The sequence below is a fragment of the Balaenoptera borealis genome (assembly GCF_965194805.1).
Source record: "Balaenoptera borealis genome assembly, chromosome: 1".
Taxonomy (NCBI): domain Eukaryota; kingdom Metazoa; phylum Chordata; class Mammalia; order Artiodactyla; family Balaenopteridae; genus Balaenoptera; species Balaenoptera borealis.
This window is the reverse complement of record NC_138860.1, coordinates 60,658,172-60,685,788: the sequence shown is the minus strand read 5'-3', so window position 1 is coordinate 60,685,788 and position 27,617 is coordinate 60,658,172. Positions and strand designations below refer to the sequence as shown.

At 41.1% G+C, this 27,617-nt stretch overlaps 2 protein-coding genes across 5 annotated transcripts in view; both read right to left on the bottom strand.

Annotated features, from left to right (window-relative positions):
- Nucleotides 1-12,131, bottom strand: part of F5 (coagulation factor V) — an 80,732-nt gene extending 68,601 nt beyond the window's left edge. Inside the window, exons 1-3 of the mRNA XM_082354564.1 lie at nucleotides 11,718-12,131; nucleotides 7,728-7,819; nucleotides 353-475 (exon numbers count right to left, since the gene is read on the bottom strand). Coding sequence (XP_082210690.1) covers nucleotides 353-475; nucleotides 7,728-7,819; nucleotides 11,718-11,875 — 373 coding nt within the window. The 5' untranslated portion in view covers nucleotides 11,876-12,131. The remainder of the gene's footprint in view (nucleotides 1-352; nucleotides 476-7,727; nucleotides 7,820-11,717) is intronic.
- Nucleotides 12,132-14,057: 1,926 nt separating this feature from the next.
- Nucleotides 14,058-27,617, bottom strand: part of SELP (selectin P) — a 50,702-nt gene continuing 37,142 nt past the window's right edge. For 3 of the 4 annotated variants that reach the window (XM_082384255.1, XM_082384258.1, XM_082384257.1), the window contains 7 exons: nucleotides 22,223-22,408; nucleotides 21,131-21,340; nucleotides 19,895-20,080; nucleotides 18,925-19,044; nucleotides 17,030-17,060; nucleotides 15,685-15,740; nucleotides 14,058-15,100 (listed from right to left, as the gene is read on the bottom strand). In XM_082384255.1, the coding sequence (XP_082240381.1) occupies nucleotides 15,686-15,740; nucleotides 17,030-17,060; nucleotides 18,925-19,044; nucleotides 19,895-20,080; nucleotides 21,131-21,340; nucleotides 22,223-22,408 (788 nt within the window). In that variant the 3' untranslated portion in view covers nucleotides 14,058-15,100; nucleotide 15,685. The remainder of the gene's footprint in view (nucleotides 15,101-15,684; nucleotides 15,741-17,029; nucleotides 17,061-18,924; nucleotides 19,045-19,894; nucleotides 20,081-21,130; nucleotides 21,341-22,222; nucleotides 22,409-27,617) is intronic. The other variant, XM_082384256.1, reaches the window with a different exon arrangement.

The following is a 27,617-nucleotide window of genomic DNA, read 5'->3' as shown; positions in this document are numbered from 1 at the left end:
TATTTACTGGCTCTTCACAGAAAAGTATGCAGACCCCTGCCTTAATCCATCTTGCAATATATGTATTATTATTCTCATTTTGCAGAGGAACATATTGGAGTTCATAAAGATTAGGTAACTTGCCCATCCAACTATTAAAAGACAAGAACCTACAAAAAAACTGAGGTCCAGATGACCCCAGAACGTTTTCATTTTCCTCTCTGACATCTACAAAGGCAACAACTTTTATAATTACCAGTTGCAGGAAAGGAGATTTCTCTAACTTGGTCAACAATATGGTTTAAAATGTTTGACACAGGTGGTAAAGAGTTGTACGTTTTCCCTTGTCAGAGGGATGTTAAATTCCTCTTACCTTCTGAGAATTTACTGTACTTAATTCCTTGAGGATGGATGCTTAAGGGCTTGTCTGCCTTATTCTTAAAGTGAACTTTCATGATGTCGCCAACTTCAGCATATAAAGTAGGTCCAAGAAGTCCTATGAAAACAAGGATTTAAAATATGTTTGTGTTCAGGATTACCAAGACAGAGCTGCTAAGCAAGAAAAACACGCAGAAAACCCCACGGGTGATTGCTGTCATTCCTCTCAGTCCTGAGGTTGACCTGCTTATCTTCAATCTAGAAGGCTTTGCCAGCTCATTAACTCTATATTACATGCAGGAAGATAAGGATGGGAAGGTAGAAACACTTGGCTTGGGCCCAAAGCTAGTTAAGAGAGTAGAAGAAATAGTTCTGACCATGTCCACTCCATTCTGATCCACTGTCATTCCTGGGGAGACTACCATCTTGGGTCAAGAAAGATGTTCATTTTCACTTATACAGGGTAATGTAGGAAGGGTGACTGGCTACTTTAGATCTCTCTGAAGGAGAGACCTCAGAGACCTAAATGAAGTCAGGGAGCAAATCAGACTGTTCTCTGGTCCTGAGGCAAATTCAAAGTCCCTGAGGCAGGAGCTTGATGTATCCAAAGAACAGTCAGACGAACAGTGTGGCCAGAGTGAGAAAAGTTGGGGGTGGAGGGGGCAGATCACCCCCTATGGGCCATGGTAAGGACTCTGGATTTTCTTCTAAGTGAAATGGGAAATCACTGGAGCTTTGTGCAACAGAGAGACATGGTCTGATATGTTTTAAATGTTCAACCTACTGGGCATATGCCCAGGGAAAAACATAATTCAAAAAGACACATGCACCCCAATGTTCATTGCAGCTCTATTTACAATAGCCAGGACATGGAAACAACCTAAATGTCCATCGACAGATGAATGGATAAAGAAGATGTGGTACATATATACAATGGAATATTACTCAGCCATAAAAAGAAACAAAATTGGGTCATTTGTAGAGACATGGATGGACCTAGAGACTGTCATACAGAGTAAGTCAGAAAGAGAAAAACAAATATCGTATATTAATGCATATATGTGGAATCTAGAAAAACGGTACCGATGAACCAGTTTGCAGGGCAGAAGTAGAGACACAGATGTAGAGAACAAATGTATGGACACCAAGGGGGGAAAGTGGGGGGGGGAGGGGTGGGATGAATTGGGAGATTGGTATTGACATATATACACTAATATGTATAAAATAGATAACTAATAAGAACCTGCTGTATAAATAAATAAATAATTTTTTTAAAAAAGTTCATCCTAGCTGCTGTGTAGAAAATATTCTGTGTAGTGACAAGAGTGGAAGCAGACCAGGTGGTGTAAACGACAGACAACAGTGTATTGGGCCAGCATGTGTAGCAGTGAAGTGGGGAGAAGAGGTTGGATTCTGGACATTTCAACAGTAGAGCCAGCAAATTTGCTGAGGAGTTGGATGTGGCACTTGAGAGAGAGAAGTCAAGGATGACACCAAGGTTTTTGATCTGAGCAAATGGATAAATAATGTTATCAGTTACTTTGATGGGGACACAGCGGGGAGAACAGATTAGGGTGCAGAAATCAAGAGTGAGGTTTCACTTACTACAGCCCAGGCACTGTGCTAGGCTCTGGGGCCACATGGATAAATAAGGCACCGTCCCTGTCCTTAAGGAGATCACAAGCTCGTTTAGAGATAGACATTTGGTAGGAGCTACAGCTGAGATACGGGCCAAGTGCTACGGGAGCAGAGAGGATAAAGGACCAATTCTGTCTGCGGAGTTAAGGGAAGAGTTGATATTTGAGTCAGATTTTTGAAGAATCATATATTAGAATTTCCCAAAGTGTAGTCCTTGGATGCTCTGCATCAGAATCAGTGAGGGTCTAACTAAAAGGCAGACTCCCAAGTAAATACTATCTCAGCCTCAATGAACCTGAGTCTCTGGAGGTGGGGTTTGGGAACCTGCATTTTAGATGTGTGCTCCTGAGTGATTCTGATGTCCTCTAAAGCTTGAGAACCTGTCACCAAAAGCCCTCTTTCAGACAATTGACTGTTCTCACTTCCAAGCCATCCATAAGCTCTCATGGGGTTGGCTTCTGCCCATTAGGAATCACAGGAGCAGGAGAGGGAAGTTACAGTAGTCATGGAGTTCAACGGGCATTTGTTTGCAGTGGCGATAATTATAAACGTCCCTCTTGATATGTTTGAGCTCTCTAAGTCCTTACATTAAACCTCCCAATACATCTCTGAGGTAGATATTAAGATCTTTATTTTATAGATGAGGAAACTGAGCCTCAGAGAACTTAAATATCTTGCCCAATATTATACAGCTAATTAGAGGCAGAGCCATGATTTAAACTTAAATCTGCGTGATTCTAGATACTGAGCTTTTAACCACCTGTTTGTATTGCAGCCCCCCACCTTGTAGTTATTCATTCATTCAACAAATATTGAGTGCTCACATTATCCTAGGTGTTAGAATTGCAATGGTGAGTAAAATAGATGTACCCCCTGCCTTCATAGAGCTTAGAAAATAGAAGGAAAGACAGATTTTAACAAATGGTCACACAAATATTGAATTACAAACTGTGGTTCATATTATGAAAGAAAAGTACAGGATTCTCTTAAGAGCATTTGACAGAGGCATCTAGTCTAATCTTAGAGGCAGGGAGGGAATCAGGGTTGGGAAATGCTTCCCTGAGGAAGTGATGCATTAACTGAAGTCCAAAGGCAAAGAGGCAAAGGGATAGACAAGGGCATTCCAGGGAGTGGGATTAGCATGTGCAAAGGCCCTGAGGTGCCAGAAAACTTGGCCTATTCAGAGAACTGACAGCCATGGGAAGGTAGAGCTTAGTAGGTAAGAGAGATAGGCAGAAAGTGAAGCCAAAGGCATGATCAGAGGTCCAGTCACATAGGGCCTTGTAGGCCTCTTAGACTTTTGCTTTTTAACCTAAGAGTTTCTGGAAGCAGGGATGTGACATGAACCACATACTGGTTTTTAAACCTCTGGCTGCATTTGTGGAGTGTGATCTGGGGACAAACCAGAGTGAATGTTGAGAGAATAGATGGAAGGCTCCAGGAGAGAGATGTTGGTGACTTGACTTAGTTTAAGGTTAGGGCAATGGAGATAATCAGGAGAGAACGTATTAGAGAGCTATTTAGGAAATCCAATTGTCAGGACTTGATGGGTTGAACATAGAGTGGAGGATGAGGGAGATCAAGTTGCCATGGATGGCTGGTGAGGTTCTGCCTTGGAGGGCTGGGTGGATGAGGGTGCCATTCTCTGAAATGGAGGATGCTGTGGGAGGGTTTTGTTTGGTGGGTGTGGTAGGCAGGATAATGGCCTCCCAGAGATGTGCCTGTCCTAATCCCTGGGACCCATGAATATGCTACCTTATATGGCAAAATGGACTCTGTGGGTGTGATTAAGTTAAAGATGTTGAGATGGGGAGAGTTTCCTGGATTATCCAGGTGGGCCCAATGTAATCATAAAATCTCTCATAAAAGGGATGCAGGACTATCTGAGTTAACAATTGGAAGATGCTACCTGCTGGCTTTGAAGGTGGAGGAAGGGGCCATGAGCCCATGAGTGCAGGTGGCTTCTAGTAACTGCAAAAGGCAAGGAAACGATTCTCCCCTAGAGCCTCCAGAAGGAATAGAGCTCTACGAACACCTTGATTTTAACCCAGTGAAACTCATTTTGGACTTCTGGCCTCAAGAGCTCTAAGATAATAAATTTGTGTTGTTTTATGCCCCTAAGTTTGTGGTAATGTGTTGCAGCAACAATAGAAAACTAATTTCCTATTGGCATTGATAAAATGTGATCTCTGAGATAGAGGTCCTATCTTTCCCCAACTCCTATCTTTCCACCCACTTATTCCTTTCACTGAACTCCAGTCCTAGAGTTTATATTGACCTTGTGCCTGAAGCTTTTTGTTTGTGTGTGTGTTTTTTTTTTTTTTTTCTTAGAAATGACATTGTGTTTGAACATCGGTAGACAAGGATTTAAACTTCTGATCTATTATTTATCAGCAGGGTACACTTTGTTTTTTGGGTTTTTTTTTTTTTTCATGGATTTAATTAATTAATTTATTTATTTATTTTTGGCTGTGTTGGGTCTTCGTTTCTGTGCGAGGGCTTTCTCTAGTTGCGGCAAGCGGGGGCCACTCTTCATCGCGGTGCGCGGGCCTCTCACTGCCGCGGCCTCTCTTGTTGCGGAGCACAGGCTCCAGACGCGCAGGCTCAGTAATTGTGGCTCACGGGCCCAGTTGCTCCGGAGCATGTGGGATCTTCCCAGACCAGGGCTCGAACCTGTGTCCCCTGCATTGGCAGGCAGATTCTCAACCACTGCACCGCCAGGGAAGCCCTGTTTGTGTGTTTTTATGTTAGTTCTGCACAGGACCATGGAGGCCACAGAGTTTAATCCTCATTATAGAGATGGTTACAAAGCCTGGGAAGTGGGTGCAGAGAGTGACTGGGTGGCATTGCTGGGTGTAGAACTCAGTTCTCTGGACTCTTGAACCAGAGCTTTCTTCACCACCTTCTGCAGGGCGGGTCAGATCCCCCACTTTCCTGGAACAGTCCCAACGTCCACACCATTTTTTACTCCTGGCCACATCTGACTCCACTGGCTGACCCCTCTCTTCTGGCTGCTACCCTCAGTCCTAGCTCCCGGCAGAAGTCCCCACTGGCTACTCCCACCGCCCAGAATGCCCCTGAGCCCAATCAGGTGCTGACCGCTGTCACATTGTCCACCGCATTTTGTTGCCGTGGTTGCCTTGCTCGGTTGATTTGTTTGTTGGCATCAAGTGGCTGCAAATGCCAGATGCCCAGAATAAGTCTTCTAAGTTATTTAACCTCTTACTGCAATGAGTTCTTTGGAATATTTATTTAGCCTCCCTATCTGCTTCTTCAGAATTAAAGCAAAACAAAGGGATGTTTTTATAAATACAAACCAAATACCTTCGTGCATGTAGGCAAACACATGGCTGAATGTTGTTTGAGCTGCTGTTTAGTTCCTCCATTAGCCAGATGGCCTAAGACCTTTTCCACCCTCTCCTCAGTGCCCAAAGCCAAATTGGGGGAAGGAGTGGCCTATCTTGAGATCCCAGGAAGTTACCACAGCAGGTACCCAATTTCTTGCAGTTTTGGAGTTGGAAAGGACTGCAGGAGGTCAGCTAATGCAATCCCCTGTTCTCAGGTGAATAATGTGTTGCAGAACACAGGGCAGCCCATTGTTGCTGCTAATATAAAACCCCTTTGGGGACAAACATTTCATAATCTTCCTTGAAAATACACAGAGACTCAAAACTAGCCGTTTTAGAGCCCAAGACAGGAGTTCTGAAAATGAGCCTGGCCCCTCCGCCTGTCCCCATGTCCACAAACCTCACTGGACAGGTGTCTCATCAGACCTCCAGTCCTGTAGCCTTAGCCCCACCTGTAATTACCGTAACTTCTGGGCTCATGCTGCAGAAATGGGGCACATGGCTAGAATCGTACCCACCAGATGGGTGGAGCAGGAAATAAGCAAAAGGTACAAAGAACACAGAACTAGACAACGGACTGAGGAAGACCACATAGTCAGTGGCAGTGTTCACACCAGATCTTATTAAAAATCTGAGACTTTTCCTTTACATCAGGTTTGCCTCCTAGTATCAATTATTACACGGATACAGAGATGAATAAGACACCACCCCTGTGCTCCAGGGGTTCATAATAAAGCAACTTTGGGAGTTCAGGAAGAGGTTGCATGAAAATGAATGTTAAAATGCCTCAGCCCCCCATGAAGGTTAGTATCTCTTCCACCTCAGGCTGATCCAACCCAGCTTTGAATCACATCACTTCCTGTTTCTCCTGAGTCTGGCTCCATCAATTATTCTCCCTCAGATGTTTTTATCCTCTCCTTTTCTATTGGATTCATCCCTTGAACACTTAGATATTTTAAGTCACTGTCATTCTTTTTTAAATAAAACTCTTAAAATATCCTTAAACCCCTCATTCCCTCCCAGAACTACTCTATTTCTCCTCCCATTTGGAGCCAAGTTTCAGGAAAGAGTTATCTATGTTAGTTCCTCCTACTTACATTTCCTCACCTTCCCTTCAGTTCCATTCCATCTCTGTTAGCAGGGAAAGTGGCACCAGGGAAACCAGGTAAAGAGAGAGTTTCAAGAAGGGGGAGCATTACATGTCCTAGTAATGTCAAGTGGGAAAATAACTGGAAAGAAACCATTGGTCTGGCATCTAAGAGGTCATGGGGCGTCTTTTGGGAGAGTAGTTTGGTATGATAGAGAATGAAATGCACCAATCCCACAGGAAATTGGTAGTGAAGGAAAGGGGAGAAAAGGCAGACAGAGTCAAGGGGAGATTTTTTTTCGAGACAGGATGTGAATCTGAACATAAGTTGTGTTCCGTTTTATTGTTGAGGATTTTTGACAGAAGGGAAGGCTCCAGTTAAGGAAAGATTGAAGATAAAGGGAGATCCGAGGAGGAGGCAGAACAAGATGGAATGAATAAAAGAGATAGAAGGACGAGTCTGGGGAAGATGAGAGGTCTTCACCTGGTTGGGGGGAAGGATGAGTGAATTACTGACTAAGGGGACTTAACTGGAGGAAGTTCTCTCTTAATGGCCTTTAACAGTTCTGTGAACTATGTTACCATATTTACGATCTCAGAAACCCATTCAGCCTACTTTCCTTAATTAAAAAAAGGTGAGGAAATAAAGAGGAGATTTTTCTCTAAAAATTATAGCTGTTATATACATCACACTAAATAAAACAGAAGAGATGGGAAAGATAGATGCAAAAGAATCATCCATATACAGTTCCTTTAAATGAGTCTAGGGACCCAGCAAATGATCATTTGCTAAGGCTCATCTGTGCTCATTGAACTAGACCATAAGCTCCAGGAAGGCAGGAGATGTGTCTGTCTTGTCCAGTGTGGCATCCATAGTGCCTAGTTCATTCATAGTGCCTAGTTCAATGTCCACTGTGGCATCCATAGTGCCTAGTTCAACTGAGCACCCACATCAGGTGCTCAATAATAGTCTGTTAGATGAATGAATAAAAATTCAAACACTTAGAAGTTTTGTTTAGCTTTTTTTTTAATCACAGTTAAAAACAGCTGGCTTCATGGGCATGAGACCCATGAAATTGCACAGGGCCCCATGCTCAGAAGGGGCCCTAGTTTGGCTTAATGCTTTGCTTTTCTCAATTCTCAATACTATGAATAAGAGCTCTACCAACTATCTAGCCGAAATAACAAAAACACACATTTCTATAAAATATCACTAAATGAATATTTTAGATATATACGAATATCAAATTATCCATAGAGCTTTATCTTTAAAATTGAAAAATATATTTCAGGCTTACCTGAAGTTCTGGATCGTGGTTTTTCTTTCTGAAAATATGCTTCATACTCTCTGTAGACAGTTTTCTTAAAGGAGGTTGCAAAAGTATTCGAACTGGAAATAAAATAAATTTGAAAGGCTTACATGACATCTACTTCTCACATTACAACAAAATATATCTCTCATGTCCTCAGACTTTTACTAGAAATAACAGTATTTTTAACTGCAGTTCAGAAACCCAAGGTCTTATAAATATGAACAATAAGAGAAGTTAATAAAATAATTATTGGTGTCTTCAAGAATATTCTGTTGTGATAACCATTCTTTCATAAATTTAGTCTGCCCTAACCAATCCTGCTACTCAGAATCAATTTTCTAAAATAGAACCCAAGATGATAGTGTGAACCCAAACTTTAGGCTTAGATTTTAAACGATTAAAGACATGACCAAATCCCTTATGAATAAATATGTGAGCTGTTTTTCAGCTCATCAATCAAATACAGTCTTAAGTGACCGGAGAACATTGTAAAGAACTATTGATTTGGTGGACTCTATTTCTCGCTGAGAAGTTGAAGATAGCTAATGGAGTCAAGGCCCTGAGATTCACTTGGAAAACAAACAAATGAAAAAACTAAGTCTCAGAAAGTTTAAGTAACTTGCCCAAGGAGAATCAGTTGATAATGGCAAAGCCAGGATTCAAAAACCATTGTACAGTCATCCCTTGGCATCTGTGGGAGGTTGGTTCCAGGACGACCCTGGACGCCAAAATCTGTAGATGTTCAAGTCCCTTGTATAAAACAGACTAGTACAGTTATCCCTCTGTATCTGCAGGTTCCATATCCATAGATACCAAGGGATGACTGTTTTCATGGTTAAGAATTCAGAGAGAGGGCAGCAGGGAGAGTACTGGGATACTTTCCCATCTTTTTCTTCATTGTCTCTAAAGATGGGCACATGATTCCTATCCTTGTCTTAAACTCAAAGATGAAGGAAAGATAATCAGGGGAAATTTCTTACCAAAGTCTAAACCAGTTGCCCATATTGGCTTTGTTATGCTTCCTAATCCAGAGAGTGGCCCCACTATAATTAGGGCGTAACAGAGAGGGATACTAATCACATTTGCCATGACATCTATGTAGCACAGAAGCTAAGAGAACTGGTTGTAGATTCAGAGTGTCTGGGTTTGAATCCTGTGTCTACCCCTTGTTAACTATATAACCTTGAAAAGTTTATTTAATCAGTTTGTGCCTCTGTGTCTGTAATTGTGAGCTGGGACAAATAGTAAAATCTCCCTCACAGAACTGTTACAAGTTTTAAATAAGTTGATACCTACAAAAGGTTTAGAGCTGGCACATTGTAAATATTCAATGCATGTTAGCTAGTAGTATTTTAAAACTATAATGAAAATTGGATTTTAGCTTTCAGGTTTTCCCGGTGAGCAGAAAAATCTGTAATTATAGTCATTCTCATAATTTTAAAATGTAAGATACAAAAACCGTGTTAATATTTGGAGGCAGAATTAAAGGAGGCATGAGTAAGTATTTTTGGAATGGCTAGCTATTGAAGGTGGTGGGTTTTCAGTCACTGGAAGCATTCAAGTAGAAACTAGACAACTCTTTGCTAGGGGTATTGGTGCTATGGGTGTGGGGAAAAGTAAGAAGTTAAAACATGAAAGTTGAAAATGAATTAAACAACCTCTTAGAGTTTTTAGAGCCCAAGAACCCTAGGATTCTGTATGTTAGTTCGTGTCCCTAATGTGGAGGTCCATTTTTATTTATCTGTGATGGTAATTTTGTGTGTTTGGTTTTATGTACAATTGAAATGTAGCTCCCGTCCCTAACCCTAGATCTTTAAATACAGGAGTATAGGTGACAGTATAAAATCTTTACTAAAGAAAAATTAGTCTTTTATGTGGAATAATTTTAATAGAGGTATGTTTCCTAATATGTTTCCCTGTGTATATTATGTGTGCATACTGAGGTATATTTATTTTAATTTGAACAACTGAATTGCTATTGGAAAATAATTTGTCTGAAAGTTAAAGATGACATGAATGCAAACAATATGCATGATGAATTTTCCATTTATGAGGACTATTTAAGGATGATTTATTCATAATAAAATCATATAAAGCTAGAACACTTGAGGAAAAATATATATGTATTTTTTTCAATATCTGTTACTATATACGTGTGATTGAACATGTTTCCTTAGGGAAATTTTCAAAAACATTCACTTCAGCCCCAGAGCAAGAATAAAAGATATATTTCACCTCTAAAAGTCACTGTCCTGCCAATATTACATGAAATAAGGAAAGATCTTTGCTTTGTGCTAAAATACACTTTAGCAAAGGATGGAGTTGTCTATGTTGATTTCTTTATAGCGAGTATCATTAGCTCTAGGTGTAGGACAATTTAGAACAACTTCTCAGTTTAAGCAGCCAGATACAAGGTTCGATTTTTCACATAAAAGTACTAGAAAGAAATGACATGATTTGAGGTTCAAAAATACGGACAGTTGGTCTGGATTATCACTGTATGGTCTTGACTCAATAATTGATACCAGAGGAACAACTCTTCTAAGAATTCTGGAAACTCAGCCGCAGAGAGGATAAGATGACCAATCATGGCTTCCTGCGTGAACTCACCATAGGAATCAGGGTGTTGCCCTATGTGATTCTGCCTCCAAAATTCTGCTTGTTATTCTTGTTGTTAATTACAGAAGAAAGAACAAACTCCAAAGCATAAGCACAGGGTGACACAGGAAAGCCAGCAACCAAGTTAGTGTTCTACCCAAGAGAAGGACAATTAATGTTGGAAAGACTGCTACTTCCTTTGGGGCTTTAGTTAGCAGCAGTTCTCTGAGGGTGTGGGTGTGACCTAGATTATCACCTTGAAATACAATATTTTAAATGTATTTAAATGTACAATATTGAAATAAGAAGTCCCTCTTTTTTTGTATAAAAAAAAAAGAGGGACTTCTTATTATTACAAGACCAAGATGCAATGCCCTCCAAAATAACCCAATTACAAAGAAAAGATTTGGAAAGGGTAATGTTATACACTAAAAGGCTTAAAACATTTCAATATTTTCTTGGCAGATTGCTTTGGTTTCGAAACTGTAAAAGAGGAACACATCTTTCACAATCGCTTAAACTGTGATGTTAAGTTAAAAAAAAAACTCAAGTCACACTAAGAGGTTTAACCATTAAAAGAAGTAAAAACATAACTAACTGGAAATACTGAGTAGAACCTATGATTTGTTTAATTTCTGTGAAGTCTTATTTTTAACCTTTCAATTAGGAAAAATAGTTTGCAACTCAAACACAGTTTGATTACTTAACCCCCCTCTAAGTCACATATGCCTTTTAATAGTGACTCTATCAAAATAGCCAGAGTAGACCATATCCCAGGGAGTGATTAAGAATGAGAGAAAAATGAAGAGTCACACGAAGCAGAAAAAAGGTAAAAGAACAGCAATGTTGCATTTTTATGAACTGATGTTTTGAAAGTCATTTATAAGAAAACAACAAAATTATGGCAGTTGTTATCGAATAACCTGCTTACAATAAAGTACACAGTGTACATCTTTAGTTTTAGAAGATGCAGTTATGTGGACATGGAATAAATAATATGTAACTAGAAGTTTAATAAAATACTAGACTACTAAAAATCTGCAACAGGAGTGAAGAGGTAGGTACCTGGTGCTTTTGAATCAATCAATATATTAAATTAACAATCAATCATACTAACAAAACTGTGTTAACAGCAAACTTGAAACAGCATCTAGCCAATCAAACAATATTTTCTATATCCTCAGAATGACAAACTTGTATTACTGGAGGCAAAATGAGCATCCACCAAGCTTATTTTATTCATTATACTCTTCTATTAATTGTGTTTACCTACCTGAAGTTAAAAAAAAAAAGCATTGGAATTGCAAAGGGAATGCTCTCTAAAAGAAATAGATTGTCCTCCCTGGAGAAGCCCCCCGGTCGCCATGCCTGCCTTACCCAAGGTATGTGGACTCGGGGCGATAGTTCCAGCTGATGCTCTGAGCAGCCACGTAGAACTGCCTTAGCCGCGCTGCTTCAGCCCCTAGGCTCCCCCAGCCTGCGCAGCTGGAGCCCAGGACCACGAGGACCCAGAGGCAAGGGCGAGCTGGGAACATGGTTCCTTTCCTGCCTCTGCCTCAGCCGATTGCGCCCGGCTTGGCCGGGCTTGGCCGCTGTCGGGACTGCAGTGAGCGCCGCGAGGCTGCGGGTGGCAGTGTCCCCCTCCTCTTCAGCTCCCCCAGGCGTCGCGGCCGCTGCAGCCCGCGCTGTCCCCACCTCCTGGGGCCTCTCCAGGCTGGGGTTGACTAGGTCACCGCTCCAGATGACAGGAGGTATTAGGGAGAGCAACCAGGTTAGTGACTGTTTTACTACCGGTGAAGAAAGGGCAGCAATCAGCGGCTCTAGCAGGCAGGGCAGTGCTCAGGGATTCATGAGACGGGGCAATACTGCCCTCCCACGCCTCCATCTGCTAACCCCACGGCTCAGTAGCCGCTCACCGGCCCCCGCCACCGTAAACACCGCCTGCGGCAGCGTGCACACTTACCAGGCGCTCTGCAAGTCCCAGGGCAGTGGGACCCAAATCCCTTCACCACACTGCTCTCCTTCTGATCTGAGGAAGAGGGCCTTACGCCCTGTTACTGGGCACAGGAATATTGCATCTTCAGGTGGTGAGGAAGCAAGGGGATGGTCACGTGAATGGGGCCTGCTGGCCTGGCCCACTTTACTGACTTCTACCCATGCACAGTTCTGTCTTTTATTTATTTATTTATTTATTTTTTTAACATCTTTATTGGAGTATAATTGCTTTACAATGGTGTGTTAGAGTTCTGTCTTTAAAAAAAAAAATATATATATATATATTGAAATATAGTTGATTAAATGTTGTGTTAGTTTCAGGTATACAGCAAAGTGATTCATATATATATATATATATATATATATATATATATAAATTTTTAGATTATTTTCCACTATAGGTTATTATAAAATATTGAGTAGAGTTCCCTGTGCTATACAGTAGGTCCTTGTTGTTTACCTATTTTATATATAGTAGTGTGTGTATTTTAATCCCAAACTCCTAATTTATTGCTCCCCCCTTCCCCTTTGGTAACCATAAGTTTGTTTTCTATGTCTGTGGGTCTATTTCTGTTTCGTAAGTAAGTTCATTTGTATCATTTTTTTAGATTCCACCTCTAAGCGATATCATATGATATTTGTCTCTCTCTGTTGCACAGTTCTGTCTTGATAAGGGCCTGTGGCCACCTAAGGCAGTGACAGAGGAGAGGGCTTAAAGAGCTTCACTGAGGGAATCAGACCAGATTTCAATCCCACTTACTAGCAGTGTTCTCTTGGATAAGTGACACAACCTCTCTGGATCTCAATTTTGACACCTGCAAAACAGGGATGATAATAATAGTTTTTTCCAATAGGGTGGTTGGGAGGATAAAAGAACACTGTGAAGTATATATAATTCCTAGCAGTTGGAAAGCACACAGCACGTGTTGATTACTATGATTATATTTTTCCTGCCTCCAGGGCCCTTTATGTATCTCAGAGGATCACATGGCCTTAAGATATGATTTTGCTATTTATAGAGAATCTGAGAATTGTCTTGTCTGAAGCATCATTATGACTTATCCCGGGTCCCCTGAATCTACATGCCTCCAAGCTTCTATGATTTGTCTCAACAGATTCAATAAATTGTAATCTAGCACCTCACATGAGATCTCTATGATGGCTTTAGTCTCCTCAACATATCGTCTCCGTCTTTGCTTCTTGGCTGATATTATTTGATCAACTCAGACTGTCCACTCTCTGAAGTCCAATCAGAGTTCTATCTCCTTGATTCTGGGCCAAATTAACTTTTCCATTTTATGAATTCCTACCACACTCTTCAAATAACATACTGATGTTGATTACTCCCTATCACTTTGTATTGGTGTCTATCGTGTCCCCAACTAGATTATAAGCTATTCAAGAACAGGAACAGTGAGTGCCTTATCCTTCTGTATCTATAATACCAGTGGTTCGCAAAGCTGATAAACCATCAGAATTCCCTGGGACGATTTTACAAAAGGTAGATTCTGACTCAGGAGACAGGGTGATAATCATCGTCCTATAACACGGAGCCTAGTGATCGGCATAAAGTAAGCAGTCAGAGACGCTATGTACAGTATATGAGTGAAACTTTTTAAAAGCAATGTGTCCCTAAATCCCAAGGTTACTACCAAAATTCTTGCAAAATCTTGTAACCTTTAGTTAGACTTTCACCATTTTTATTTGCGTGTTTTATTTGCATTTTTATTTGCATGTTTACCTAGTCTGTGTGACATGTTCATTGCCTCACATTTCAACAGAGAGGACAACTATATTGTTTGGCTCTATGTTTTTTGTATCAGTTTCAGACAACTACTGTGTAACTTTCAATAACCTATTTATGAAGCACGTGAATTAAAGAACGTGTAAAACACACTCAGGTGATGAAGACATTTTTCTGCTTCTCTGATTTTCTTGTGTGTTTATGGTGGTGGTAAGATACATATTTGCTCACTGAAGGGTTGAGCTTGTAATTGGGACTACTGTGATTGTGCATTACATTCATGTATGCAAAGTGACGGACACAGATCTTATTCAACAAAACGTCAAATAATAGAACGCGGCATTTGGGGGAATCCTTTTAATTAGACGTTCGAGTATTGGTCTTTGGGTCCTCTGGGGGAGAAGGACCGGTGGAGGGAAGGTCTACAGTGACATGTACCTTCCTGTCTTGATTCTTAGTCTTCTGCAGCCTCTGGTGCCATCCAGAGGCTTCTCTTGAAGCCTTGCAGCAGAGGTCTAAAAGCCTTCACAAACAGCAAGCAGTGAACACCCAGGAAATCCTACAGAAATTCCTTCAAGTCAGAGATGCCTCCCGCCTTCCAGCAAAGTAGAGGATGATTTCCTCCAATCCAAAAATAAAGAGGCATTCTTATTTTTCTGCAGTCTGGTCTTCTGGGGAGTCAGATGCTCCAGGCCCTAGTTAACTAGTATCTCAAGTGACAGCTGGGGCAGAGCCCACAGACCACGGCAGAAACATTCAATCCCAGCTTCTGAGGCTTGTGTTGGAGGAAGAGGAAATGGAGCAGGAAGGGGTGGTGGGTGGAGAGTTGGGGCTTGTGGTACAGTTCTTCTGCTCCGGTCCAGAGCTAATCTAAAGGAAATTCCATGCCCTTTATTCACAAGTATTTACAGAAAACTGAGGCAAATAAACTACAGTTATAGTCAAGTCTGTCGGGAAGGCTGATGTTCAAAAATAGGATCCTGTGGAGGTTGAGTGAGGTGACCAAGAGAAGGACAGGTCTCTGAAAATGAGACAGAAAATTAAAATAATTATATTTTCCCGAAAAAGATAAAAGAAAGCTCTCATCATATGTACCCCCTAAGGCTTAGTATAATCTTTTTCTAGATTCCAGATATTCTGCCATCTAGGCTACTTCTCGTAGGAAACTCAACCATTCACTGAGCTTTTTGGGAGAGAGAAGTTATCATATTACTTTTGTTTTCCTAGCAGGTCGCATAGGGAATTGGCTCCACAAAGTCTGTAAAATTTTTCTAGCACTCGTGACTTCTGGTGATCAAGCAAAGCTGCAGTATCAGTACCACCTAGAAGCCAGTAATTGAATGTCATACATCCTGACATAAGTTATGTCTAATTAGAACAGTTCTATCCTGGAGGAAATGGAAATCTTCCTATGAACTCACTTTCTATTGTCACTCTACTGCTATACTTGTCCCCTACTGCCAACACAATTTCCTGCATGGTTTGAACATTTAATACATGGTTAAAATGTGACTCATGATTATATAAAGAAAAGTCAAGCTTTATATTCTTCCTTTTTCCCTTACTGTTCTATTTCCTTCAAAAATACTTTCATAGATAACTTACCTTAAGGGCTTGGGTCAAATGCAGCATTTGTAAAAACTCCATATGTTCCTAGGTGGCTAAAGAAGAGAAACACAAAGATGACCTGCCATATTATGCTTTGTCCTTGACCCCAGTCCTGCACATAGTTCCTCCAGAGACCATGGATTACCATCCCACCCCTGGAGTTCTCTGCTTTTAGTGGGAAAGAAGAATAAAACCAAAGAGATTTTCAAGATCTCAGTTAACAGCTCTGGGTAATTTGCATTGCACTTTATACCCATGTTATTGTTGATGCTTTAGGTACTGAATACTTGCTGTGCCCCTGCTGCAGCCTCTTCTTGATGAATTATAAAACTCCAGCCTTGATACTTGATCATGTGGCAATAGTTTTCAAAGAATGGTAGTACTGCTCCCTATAGGCATTTTTTTAATATATAAATTTATTTTTATTTATTTATTTTTGGCTGCACTGGGTCTTCGTTGTTGTGTGCGGGCTTTCTCTAGTTGTGGCGAGCAGGGGTTGCTCAGCAGTTGTGGCGCAGGGGCTTAGCTGCTCCGCAGCATGTGGGATCTTCCCAGGCCAGGGCTCGAACCCGTGTCCCCTGCATTGGCAGGCAGATTCTTAACCAATGCGCCACCAGGGAAGTCCCAATATAGGCATTTTTTGATTTTCATAATGATCGAGACTTACTATTGACCTTTAAGCAGGGGCCATGGGTGCTGGATGTCCTAATATGCCTGGGGCGCAAAAGAATTGTCTTACACACTCCACATAACTTTAGAATAGCTACTCAACGTTCACGGAGGTGAAAAATCTCTGATCCTGCAACTTAACTGCTTTACATATAAATATTAATTTTTTTGTGCATCTTTTAAAATGTAATTGCCATGTGAATTAAGGGAAGATAATAACAGGTTTTCCAACTCTTTACCAGAGTTGTTCATCATTTAAAAAAATCAGGTTGGTGTTGGCAACGGTTCTGGTACTGTTTGAATCACTAACAGAATATTCCTCTCAGTTGACCTTTATGCTGTTGCCTTCATAGTGATTCTATTTGAATGAAGGTACAAGCATCTGATGACCCCATAGCATCTGCTAGTGTAGTGCCTCAGCGCTAGCATTTTATTTCCAAGTCACTCTCCCTTGTGTTGTTCCTTTATATTATCATTAGGGCACCTATTGATTTTTAAAAACATTATGTATTGCTAGGACATATTATCTGTATATTTTACTTCAGAATTAGTCAAGGGGACATTGCCAAAGATTTGTTTCAAAAAGGGGTCATCTGTATAATCATTCTGACATACTACAGTGAATTAAAAAGTCAAACTAGAAAAACTTCATCATAAAACATTTCCATCTTACCTTTGAGGGTTCAAGGGGCTTTTTCCTTCATCTGAAATAAGCAAGAAGACACAGAAGATTGGTTTAAGAGTAAAAAATGAGATGAGGGAGAAAGGTCATGAGTGATAGGGGAGAGTCAGCAGACTGATTTCCAGATGGGCTCATTATAAGAGACGTGTAGGGAACATCCCTCCCTAAGAGGTGGGACCTGTTTTAGGCTAAATTAAACATTCAACGATATGTAACTCCAGAATCCGCTCATCTTTCTCCTCTTCCCTTTCAGTAACAACCTCTCCTCCTACCTCTGGTCCCTGCCTTCATCTTCTTCGCTACTCTTGGTTATTGTTGAGACCATTGGTTCTCGAAACTCATTTCTTTGGCACTGGAGGCCCTCTACCTTTGCATCCTTTGTCACACTCCCTCAGTCGTTATTTGGGCAAGCTAAGCGAGGAAACAAATCCAAACCAACATAACAGTGGATGTTTTTCTCGCCTGATCACCTATGTGATTGGGGGCCTCCTGTCTTAATCCAAACAATGGACTCTGATAGTGGAAACTTTAAACATGGCAGCAGGTCTGTCACTCATCCCATGGGTAGATAAAAAAGGAAAAGCATCTCATGCCTAAATACATTTAGAAAATATTAAGTGACATGAAGATGAACAAGTATATTTATTACAGGGCATGATTGAGCCTTCAGTGTAATAATGAATGCGCACTTTGAATTTGCAGGGGAGGGACACAGTATGCAGCATTTTCCTAGTATTTGACCATAGAATCCTAGAAAGTTTAAAATCAAATTGGGACAGGTCAAGGGAAAATTCCCCATCTCCACAAATGAATTTATTTATTGTAAAGATAGTGGAGGATAGGTGGCTGCTGGTCCCTCTCCACGGTTCAGAGGGTTCCCTGGAAATGTCTCAAAACTAAAGAAAGAACTTGGGGGAAATGCAGGAATAGGGTGATTCCTACATGGTAATGGAGATTAGGATTCAGGTCTTAGGAGCTCTCACCTCTGCCTTCTGGGTTTGGTTAGCCAAGCACAAATGTTGCATGGAGGGACTGGTTGTAGCTTTTTGGTCTGTAAGGAGTGTTATTGTTTGTCTATTGTCCTATTTACTCACTCACAGAAGAGTATATGAGGGAACATTAGAAAACCAGCCTAATGCGCTGGTGGCTTTGTGAAGGGAGAGAGCATGAGAATAGGAAACAAGGGGTTCTTCCTCTGAGCAGTTGAAAATAGGTAGGGAAAAAAAAAAAAAAAGGTAGGGTGGGAGGGAGGGAGACGCAAGAGGGAAGAGATATGGGGACATATGTATATGTATAACTGATTCACTTTGTTATAAAGCAGAAACTAACACACCATTGTAAGGCAGTTATACTCCAATAAAGATGTTAAAAAAAAAATAGGTGTGGAAATCTCAATTCCATGAGAATGCTGGCAGGTACTTTTAACATAGCCACTTTCTGTTCCTGGATTTGAGCATCCCTGACCCCTCTGATAGCCCCAGTTACTTTCCATGAGGAAAGATGAAGAGACCCATTAGCTTATTAGAAGAGGATTGGCTTATTATTGGCTTCTCTTGTTGTGGAGCACAGGCTCTAGGCATGCGGGCTTCAGTAGTTGTGGCACATGGGCTCAGTAGTTGTGGCGTGCGGGCTGTAGAGCACATGCTCAGTAGTTGTGGCGCATGGGCTTAGTTGCTCTGCGGCATGTGGGATCTTCCCGGACCAGGACTCGAACCCGTGTCCCCTGCACTGGCAGGCGGATTCTTAACCACTGCGCCACCAGGGAAGCCCCTTGTTTTCTTTTAATGCAAATGTTTTCAGATATGAACTACTGAAGTTGTCGTTTCACTGCCCTGCCCCAAATCACATGAAAGGAGAAAATAAGGAGAATATTCTTTCCTATTTACCTTTTTGTCTGCAACGCTTTCTTAGCAGAGCCAGGAGTATCCCACCCGTCACTAAACCTGTTGTAGAAGCCACTGCTCCACCAAAATAAGTCAAGGCTTCCTGGATAGTCAATGGCCCCGCTGCAAAATAAACACATGCACACGTGCAAGACATAAGAAGTGTATTGTGCAGAAGACCATCATTCCCCCAGGAGGTCCCCAAGAGCTCTAAGATGTGAGATCAAGTAAGTCATCAAAGGTCCTGGCACTGCTAACAACCCGGCACAAAAAGATCTGGAAGTCATAAACCACTGCAACAGAATGGGATGCACGCAGGGCCTGATTTTCTTCCTAATGCTTTGATATCAAACATAATTTCCAAAGGAGTCAGGGTAAGGACTCAATAAAAGGAATTAAATGATTAAATGGTAGACACAATAAATGGAAGTTTGGATAAACAAAATAAACTGTGGGTAATTGGGGGGGGGGCAATTGAAGATTTTTATGTGATGAAAAGTAGTTACAACAAGCTGCTAGAGAAAAGAAATGAAAAAAAGGGAGGGGGATGAAATAAACCTTACAAACAGATGGAGCTTAATTAAGGAAGATATATTGTATTTTTGGAGGTATATGTTAAACAAAGATCTTCTGAGATAATAAATTAGGATTCTGCATTAAATAACCTTCAGTTTAAAACATTTTGAAACTTCAAGATGTACTACACACAGATTATAAAGAAATGAGAGTATTCATTTCACAAATTGGAGCTTTGAAAAAGGAGTGGTGATTGTTTACACAGAGTCACTGAATTTGATTCCCACTGCTTTGCATGAGGTACAGAGATGCTATCTGATTCATTGTGAAACAATTATTAAATGCAGGGGAAACCCAGTGATGGAAAGCAACCACTGTCAGAAATACTCAGAGGAGAAACACTGATTTCATTATTTTCCATATCAAAGCGACTTCTTAACCCATATGAGAAATAAACCTTGGCACGCTGGCATGATAGCTGACCACTGGCCATTCTCTTGGCACACTGTTCTCGCTGAGCCATTAAGTAAACGACCCTCTGGGCAATGGAAGCTGCAGGTTGATCCATAGCTGAAATTTCCCCGAGGGTTGGAGCAGTTCATCACTATTGGCTCAGTAACGTGTAGCTTGGAGCATTTGACAGCTGCAGAAAAAAAGAATGCAGGAAAAACAAACATATAGAATGAACATAAAAGAGATTATGGATTCATTTGAAACCTGCCTAGTGTTGCCATTAGATGAGGTAGAATACAAAAGATCAGAGAGGAAATGAGCTACTTTTGACATTCCCACTAGCCCTTCCAACATCACATGTACTAAGATATCCACTCAAAGAATGATAGCCAAAGAACTAGGATGGGCACATAGTGGCAATTCAATAAATACCTGCCAGTGGATTGATTGATCTTACCTACCAAAGTACTATCTACAAAATTTTGCTTCTCAAAAATACTGTTGTCCTAAATGTCATTATTACTACCATTGGCAATAAGCTGGCATGTCAGCACATATTTCTTAAAATAACAAGTGTTCAGCATAGCTGGCCTCTGGAAGTTTGAAAGAGGTAGAGTCTGCCATACTGATTAAACTATTTATCAGGGAATTTCAGGCTATTCTCCTAAATTTGTGGATAGAAAACTAAATATAACTCAAATTTAACTCAACTCAGGAAACTGAATTTAACTCAGACAAATGTTATTAAGCAACAGTGACATTTGCAAAGCACCCTGCTGTGCTTCCTAGGGAGTACAGTGATGAAAGAGACACAGTGCTTCGTGCATAGGGCGATAGGTCTTCAAGAGGTATCAGTCATGATTTAGCTTTTTATTTAGCTTCCAATTATGAAAATATGGAATATTTACACTGCCACATCATTAACAGAATTGTAACTTATATTTCACAATTCATATAGCTGGCTTCGTGTTTAGCGTGTGTATTGTTCTAACACATTTTGGACATTTACATATGTGTCCTCCTTTAGGTCTTTGAGTACCAGGGCATTACCTTGTGACATAAGGAAGGGGAAAAGTTGGTATGCCTGTTGCACATTGCTTCTAATTGGGATTGGTGTGGATTTCATGGAGGAGCTGACACTTGAAGTGGTCATTGGGGTTGGATGGGATTTCGACAGGCATGTCCAGTGACTAGCTTGCTGGAAGATAGCATCAGAACTGCCTGTTCCTTTTCACATTACCTCTGCATGCTGGAGCTACTGCTGTCCATTGTCCAGAAGGTGTGCATCGGAGAGTACTGTCTCCCGTGAGTGTGAATCCAGCTTTGCATCCGAAGTGGCAAGTAGTATTCAAACCAAAGGTTCCCACATGATGCTGACAGGACATTGTTCCTTGCTTTGGAGTGACGAGGGATGGGCATTGCACCTCTACAGTAGGAGCTGATACTATGTCTGTTGTGAGAAAATGTTTCAATTTAGAGAGCTCCCAATTAGAAAGAGCACAACAGAGTTAAGACTGACATGGAGTAACTGCCTTCCACTCCTTTCATCATCAGGGAGGTTCTAGCAATAGCTCCTTAAGGAAGTTAAGGAAAACTATTAAAATCAGGTATGGAAAACCAGATGAGAAAAATGATCTAAAATTGTCCTTGGAGAGATGATTCTCCTGGCCAGAAGAAGAAATTGGAGGAGGGGGGGGGGCGCCGTCAATGTTACTGATACTAAAAACAAAACAAAACAAAACCAGAATAATTGGTGCAGAAATATAAGAATTCAGTAGAAAGAGAAATATGTATAGGCCAATTGCTTGCTCAGTGCTGCTTTATTGGGAGGTGGTATTGTCCTCTGGCCAAAGGTCAGCATGAAATGTGAGGCGTGGATATTGCCACTGGCTGTCACTAACTTGCCACGTGGCAGAAAGATGGCAGTTGGCCCCTCTCCACTTCAGTTCCTTGATTTGAAACACTGGACCAGTGACTCCACCCCTAGTGCTCTCTCCTGGCGATGAAGCAATGGAAACCATTCAATCGACTCAACAAAGCTCTTTGAGACAAAGAGGCCACAATTACGAAAGAAAATTTGTGCTTAAGAATCGGTGTTATCGTTTATTCACAAATGTGAAAAAGTCCTGTCACTCCTTATACATTTTTTAATCCAGGCTGTGTTTCCTAGACCCCAGTAGATAACCCACTTCATGACAAGAAGTGGAGCTTTCACAATAATAATGATATCATGTGTACCCGTCATATACTAAGAGTGTATATAAGTGTTTGTTATTTTTGTTGAGGAAATTTCCAGAAGAAGAGCTGTCCGGGCAAGTGTATCCTGTTTTACCGTCACAGGTCGGTTGGGGTGCTGTCCATCTTCCAGAAGCTGTGCATTCAACATGGTTGGACCCCTCCAGCTTAAAGCCCTCATTACAGGAGAAATGGCAGGTGGAGCCAGCAGTGAATTCTCCATGAGTGTCAGGACAATCCAGGCTTCCCTGCTCTGGGGCAGATAGTTCTGGACACTTGATGGCTGGAGAATCAAATCAAGAATGTCACAATCTCCAAATTGATTTGGAAGCCCTGTTTTGCACCAAATTTATTCATTCACATTTTCAACAAATATTAACTACTTATTGAGCTCCCACTGTGTCAGGTGTTTTGCTAGGTAGCAGGCATTTCGCAATGAACACAGCAGGCCATGAAGTACAAAGGGCAGGGGGAGGGATGGTGGGCTTGCAGAGAGGAGTATAGGGAGAAGTCACAAAAACAAAGAAGTCAAGGATTTAGGCAGTCATACTCAAGAATTCACAATTTCATCCTCTTCTCTCTACACCTGCTGCTTTAGAGACCTCATAGCCTCCCCGCAACTCTCACTGTCCTATCTGTATAAATGCAGTCCAGGTTTTCACTTCTGTCTTTCCTCCTGCCTGAGACTACTTCCGGTTAGATATCCTGCTGTCTCCACAAATTCAACATGTCTAAACCTGCAATGATCATCTTGGGTCCTAAACTACTATTTCTTCTGTTTGGAGCCCCAGGCTTTTTTTTTTTTTTTTTTTTTTAACCACAGTTTCATAGCACAGGAAAGCTCAAAACCTCCTGGTAAAGCTAGATTAGTTCCTGGGAAGTCCCTGAACTGACCTCATGTGTTCTTGCCTCTGGTTCTTGGCTCGCACTGCCCTAAATTTCTTTCAATTTTTACCGAATAAAATCCCACCCCTCCTCTAGGATCCAAATGAACACAGCCTCTCCAAAGCCTCTGCTGATCACTGCAACCTGAAGTCTTCTCCTCTGAACGCATCAGTTTTTTCTTTGAACTCATATGCTGTCATGTCACATGTCATCTCTTCCCTCTTCTCCTGGATGGAAAGCTCCTAAAACCCAAGAACCATAAATCTTTGTGTCTCCCACAATTCACACTGCAGGATCTCAACAACTATATGCCAAGTGGATGAGCAAATGAATTTTTAATTTACTATTTCCCTCAAAAACTGTTTTGATAAATTATTGCAGTTACCTATTTCTCTTAGGATCATGTCTTTCTCCCCACGAAGGTCTCTGACATAAGACTGTTATTTATCAACAAATATTGGATTATTGACAAACTGAGTGACTGTTCTTTCTTTAAATCCAAGGCTATCTGAAAGCAATGCCTTGGTCAGATAAGGCTCATTTTGCTTAGCTATTTTGCTTTTTAAAAAAAAAAATCTCTTGAAGCCCTATGTAATGCCTCATGGAAAAGTGATGTATTGGCTTTTACATATTGGCCCACGTGCTTTTTGGTGGCAGGCTGTTCACTGAAGGATTGTGGATCTTTATTGTGTGAATCCATTCAAATAGCCGAAGTACCATACTGAATTTCAGTTTAGAACTCTCAAATTTTTGAGTAATTAATAAATCCATGCCTGGCAGATCAATTCCATTTATCAGACATTTATTAAACATATCTATTGGTGTAAGTCATAGACATTAAATCATTTATGAACATTTTCACTAAAATAACTTTTTCAAAATCTCCAAGAATTTCATATTTAAGCCCAAGAAAATACATAATGTCAATTGCATGAGAGCAGGGACCTTGTCAGCTCTTTTCAACACTGTATCCCAGGCAACAGTGCCTGGCACAAAGTTGGGGGTCCAAAAATATTTGTCAAATGAACGAATAAGTAAGTTAGCACAATCTAATTTGGACACATTCTAACACGTATTTTTACATGGTGTGAAAAGAAACAAGAGGAGTTACTATTTTAAAAAATTGATTTAAGTGACCCCTAGTATACAAAGAGAATTACTACAGCATTAACTCTACTTGGAGGATATTGCTTTGGTCTCAGTCTTGTCAGTCTTTTTCTGACAAGGTTATAGATATAGCCTTTTGTAGCTAGGAAAGTCTCTAATCCTTCTTCTGTAAACATGAACCTTGTTGAATCTAAGGACTAACTTGTGTAAGGAAGCATGTTTTCCTGTCTGAGGGGCAGCCTTGGTGAGGTTCATGGAAGCCTAACCCAGAACTGGCAAGTGGTGGGCACTCAGCAAACATGGGCTGAATTAAATTTGTGGAGTTGTCAAGGAAGTTGTTGGAGTGAAGGGGCCTAGTGCAGATGTAGAGGAAGAGATTTTTACTAAGGAATGACCTCTGTGGGTAACTTTAAAAAGTAGTCATATTCTTGAGCCTACTCTAAAACTTTACCAAAACCTGAGTCATTACAAGAAGAATAGAGAATGGATAAGGGTTGCTTTTATCACCATACTTAATGCTCTATATTTGTGGACTTAAAGGCAGTGCTGCCTACTGGAAAGGTCTTCACTGATGTTTTTCTGTAATCCATGAAGTAGCTGTACACGATTGCCTGTGAATTCATGAATTATTGGGATCACTGGTACTCTATTATTATCTTATGACATATTTAGTTAATTCTCTGTTGCTTTGTATTATCTCTTTTTACTTGAGTTGGATACAGTTTTGTCAAGAATTTTTTGGAAAAAAGATATATTATAAATAATAAATTTAATTGAGTTGGCTGTTCTAAACTCAAATTTTAAAAATAAAGGCTAGGAATCTTCATGGAGTCAGAGAAATGTTGGGGGAGTGGAGAAATAAAACAGAGATGTGAGCGAGCCAGGCCAGAGCTTAGAGGGCACCAGTTTGCTATATTTTAGAACTTGGATGAGCAAAGATGTGGCAGAAGGGCAGAGCTAGGATTGGGGTTTGGAACCAGGACCCATCCCTCCCCATCAACCTGAGGTTGGTCATTAGGAGTTGGGTCCAGCAGCCAAACATGGTCTCCAGAGGGTCAATGACAAAGTGATTGGGAAAACAGTAATCTGTGTCAGGATAGTGGCTCAACAGGTGGTGATGTGGGGGACACAGAAACCGGATATAAGCAATTCAGCACTGCTTAGGTTCAGGGAAAGGAATTCAGGTCCTGGGGTGGGGGGGGGCAAAGGCTGGGAGGAGACTGGGAAATACAGGCAGAGCTCAAGTCCTAGAGAGACCAGGAAACTGGCGTTCTAACTAAAAGGGAAATATCTGTGGACCTACTCAAAAAATGGAACCTCACATTGTGCTGTGAAGCAGGAGACTCAGCTTTGCACCTGCCACACCACCCCTCCTTACTTGGTGGCCCTCAAGCCCCTTTGATATAGCCCAGGACTCTGAAAAACACCATGTGAAAAATCAAGGTTCAGTGCTGAAGGGTTAAAAATTCATGGACTCGGGCATATGGGAAAAGAAGAGGAACTATGTGCCTAAATCTAGAGAATAAATTTAGAGAATGAGGTAGAAACACAGGTACAAAAGCCAGAGCTGATGATCAGGTGCACACAGGGTTGACAATTCCAAAGCCCATAGTTGACTAAAGCTGCTGCCCCTGGTCGAGTTTGGTTCTAGACACTGGGCAGGGCTAGGCCTGAAGGGTGGTGGGCAAATGCCGCCTCGTGTGGAGAACAGGAGGTGGAAAGGAGTGAGGGGAAATGGGGGCTTCAGAGATTACAGATTTAACAACCATGTTGATTGCATATATGATTTAAACTTTAGTGAGATATCTCTTAGGGTTTTTTTATTCTTTAGCTTTAAAACAGAATGTGGAAAAACAGAGCTCATGATAAATGCCCATGGAATAAACAAACGAGTGATTGAGAAATAAGTGATGAAGCCCTAATGATATCAGCCATAAATGTTCTAGATTCCTCCGGTAGCTTGTAGTATATCTTTTTAACAGCAGGTGATAGCATTTGATGTCCTTTAGTCTACAGAATTCGTGTCCAGGGAAGAGACCTCAAGAGTTGTTGTTTTTTTTTTTTTTATATCGTTATTGGAGTATAATTGCTTTAAAATGTTGTGTTAGTTTCTGCTGTATAACAAAGTGAATAAGCTGTATGTGTACATATATCCCCATACCCTCTCCCTCTTGCGTCTCCCTCCCACACTCCCTATCCCACCCCTCTAGGTGGTCACAAAGCACCGAGCTGATCTCCCTGTGCTATGCGGCTGCTTCCCACTAGCTATCTATTTTACGTTTGGTAGTGTATATACGTCCATGCCACTCTCTCACCTCATCACAGCTTCCCCTCCCCCCCGCCGTATCCACAAGTCCATTCTCTACGTCTGCGGCTTTATTCCTGTCCTGCCCCTAGGTTCATTAGAACCATTTTTCTTTAGATTCCATTTATATGTGTTAGCATACGGAGACCTCAGAGTTGATCTCGTCCACTCCTCTGCTTTTGGAATCGAGAAAATCAAGGGTGTGACATGATGTACATGGTCCATGACCCCACGGAAGAGCAATACAGGTCTTTGGATATTAATCTAGTGCTCATTCCACGAGAAGGAATAAGTGGTTAGCTCTTTTCACTGATAGATTTCTATCAACATATTTTCTCATTTGATCACTCTCATTCTCTCATTTGATCACTCATTTCGGCAACTAGACAAGAGCAGTGGAAAAGAGTAAATTTACAAGTGACAGACCTGGGATTTAGAAACCTGCCACTGTGTGGCAGTGTAGTGTAGTGTAGTGGTAAAAGCTCTGGCCCTGTAATCAGGCTAGACCTGGGTTTGAATCCTAGCTCCTTACTTCCTATCTATTAGATCTTCGCGAGCTATTTATCTTCCATTTCTTCGTCTTTAAAACGGGGAGGGTGATACCATGTTAAGGATTGCTGTGTGGTCTGAATGCAAAAATGCATATGAAATAGCTGGTACTTATTTACACAAGCAATACAAATTAGCTATTACTGCTGGTATAGTACGCGGAACAATAGAACAATGGCAACTTTTGAAAGTAAACCTGAGCTATAAATTAATCAATTCATAGACTTCTATTTTAGAGCATACTACATACTAGGTAGGTGTCAGTCAGATGTTTCGGGGGAATCAAAGACAGATAAGATCTGGCCCTCGCCTTTGAGGATCTACTAATTCATTGTCAATAGGGCTGGAGCTTGAATAAATTTAACCAGTAAATGATAAGCTTCAATTCAACAGATACTTGTCACACACCTACTTTTTTTTCTGTCTAGTTGCTGCAGGAAATACAAAGGGGAATGCGGCACAGTTAATGCCCTCAAGGACCTCATAATCCATATAGAAGTTGAGCAAGGAGAAACATACACAAATAGCTAAACTGTGAGATCCTTTAGGGGTTGGGATGAAATCACATCCATTCCTGAGTAAGCTCAGTGTCTGCGGCTTAGTAGTGCTCAGCGAAGGTGGATGTGGGAATGAATGAGTAAGAGTG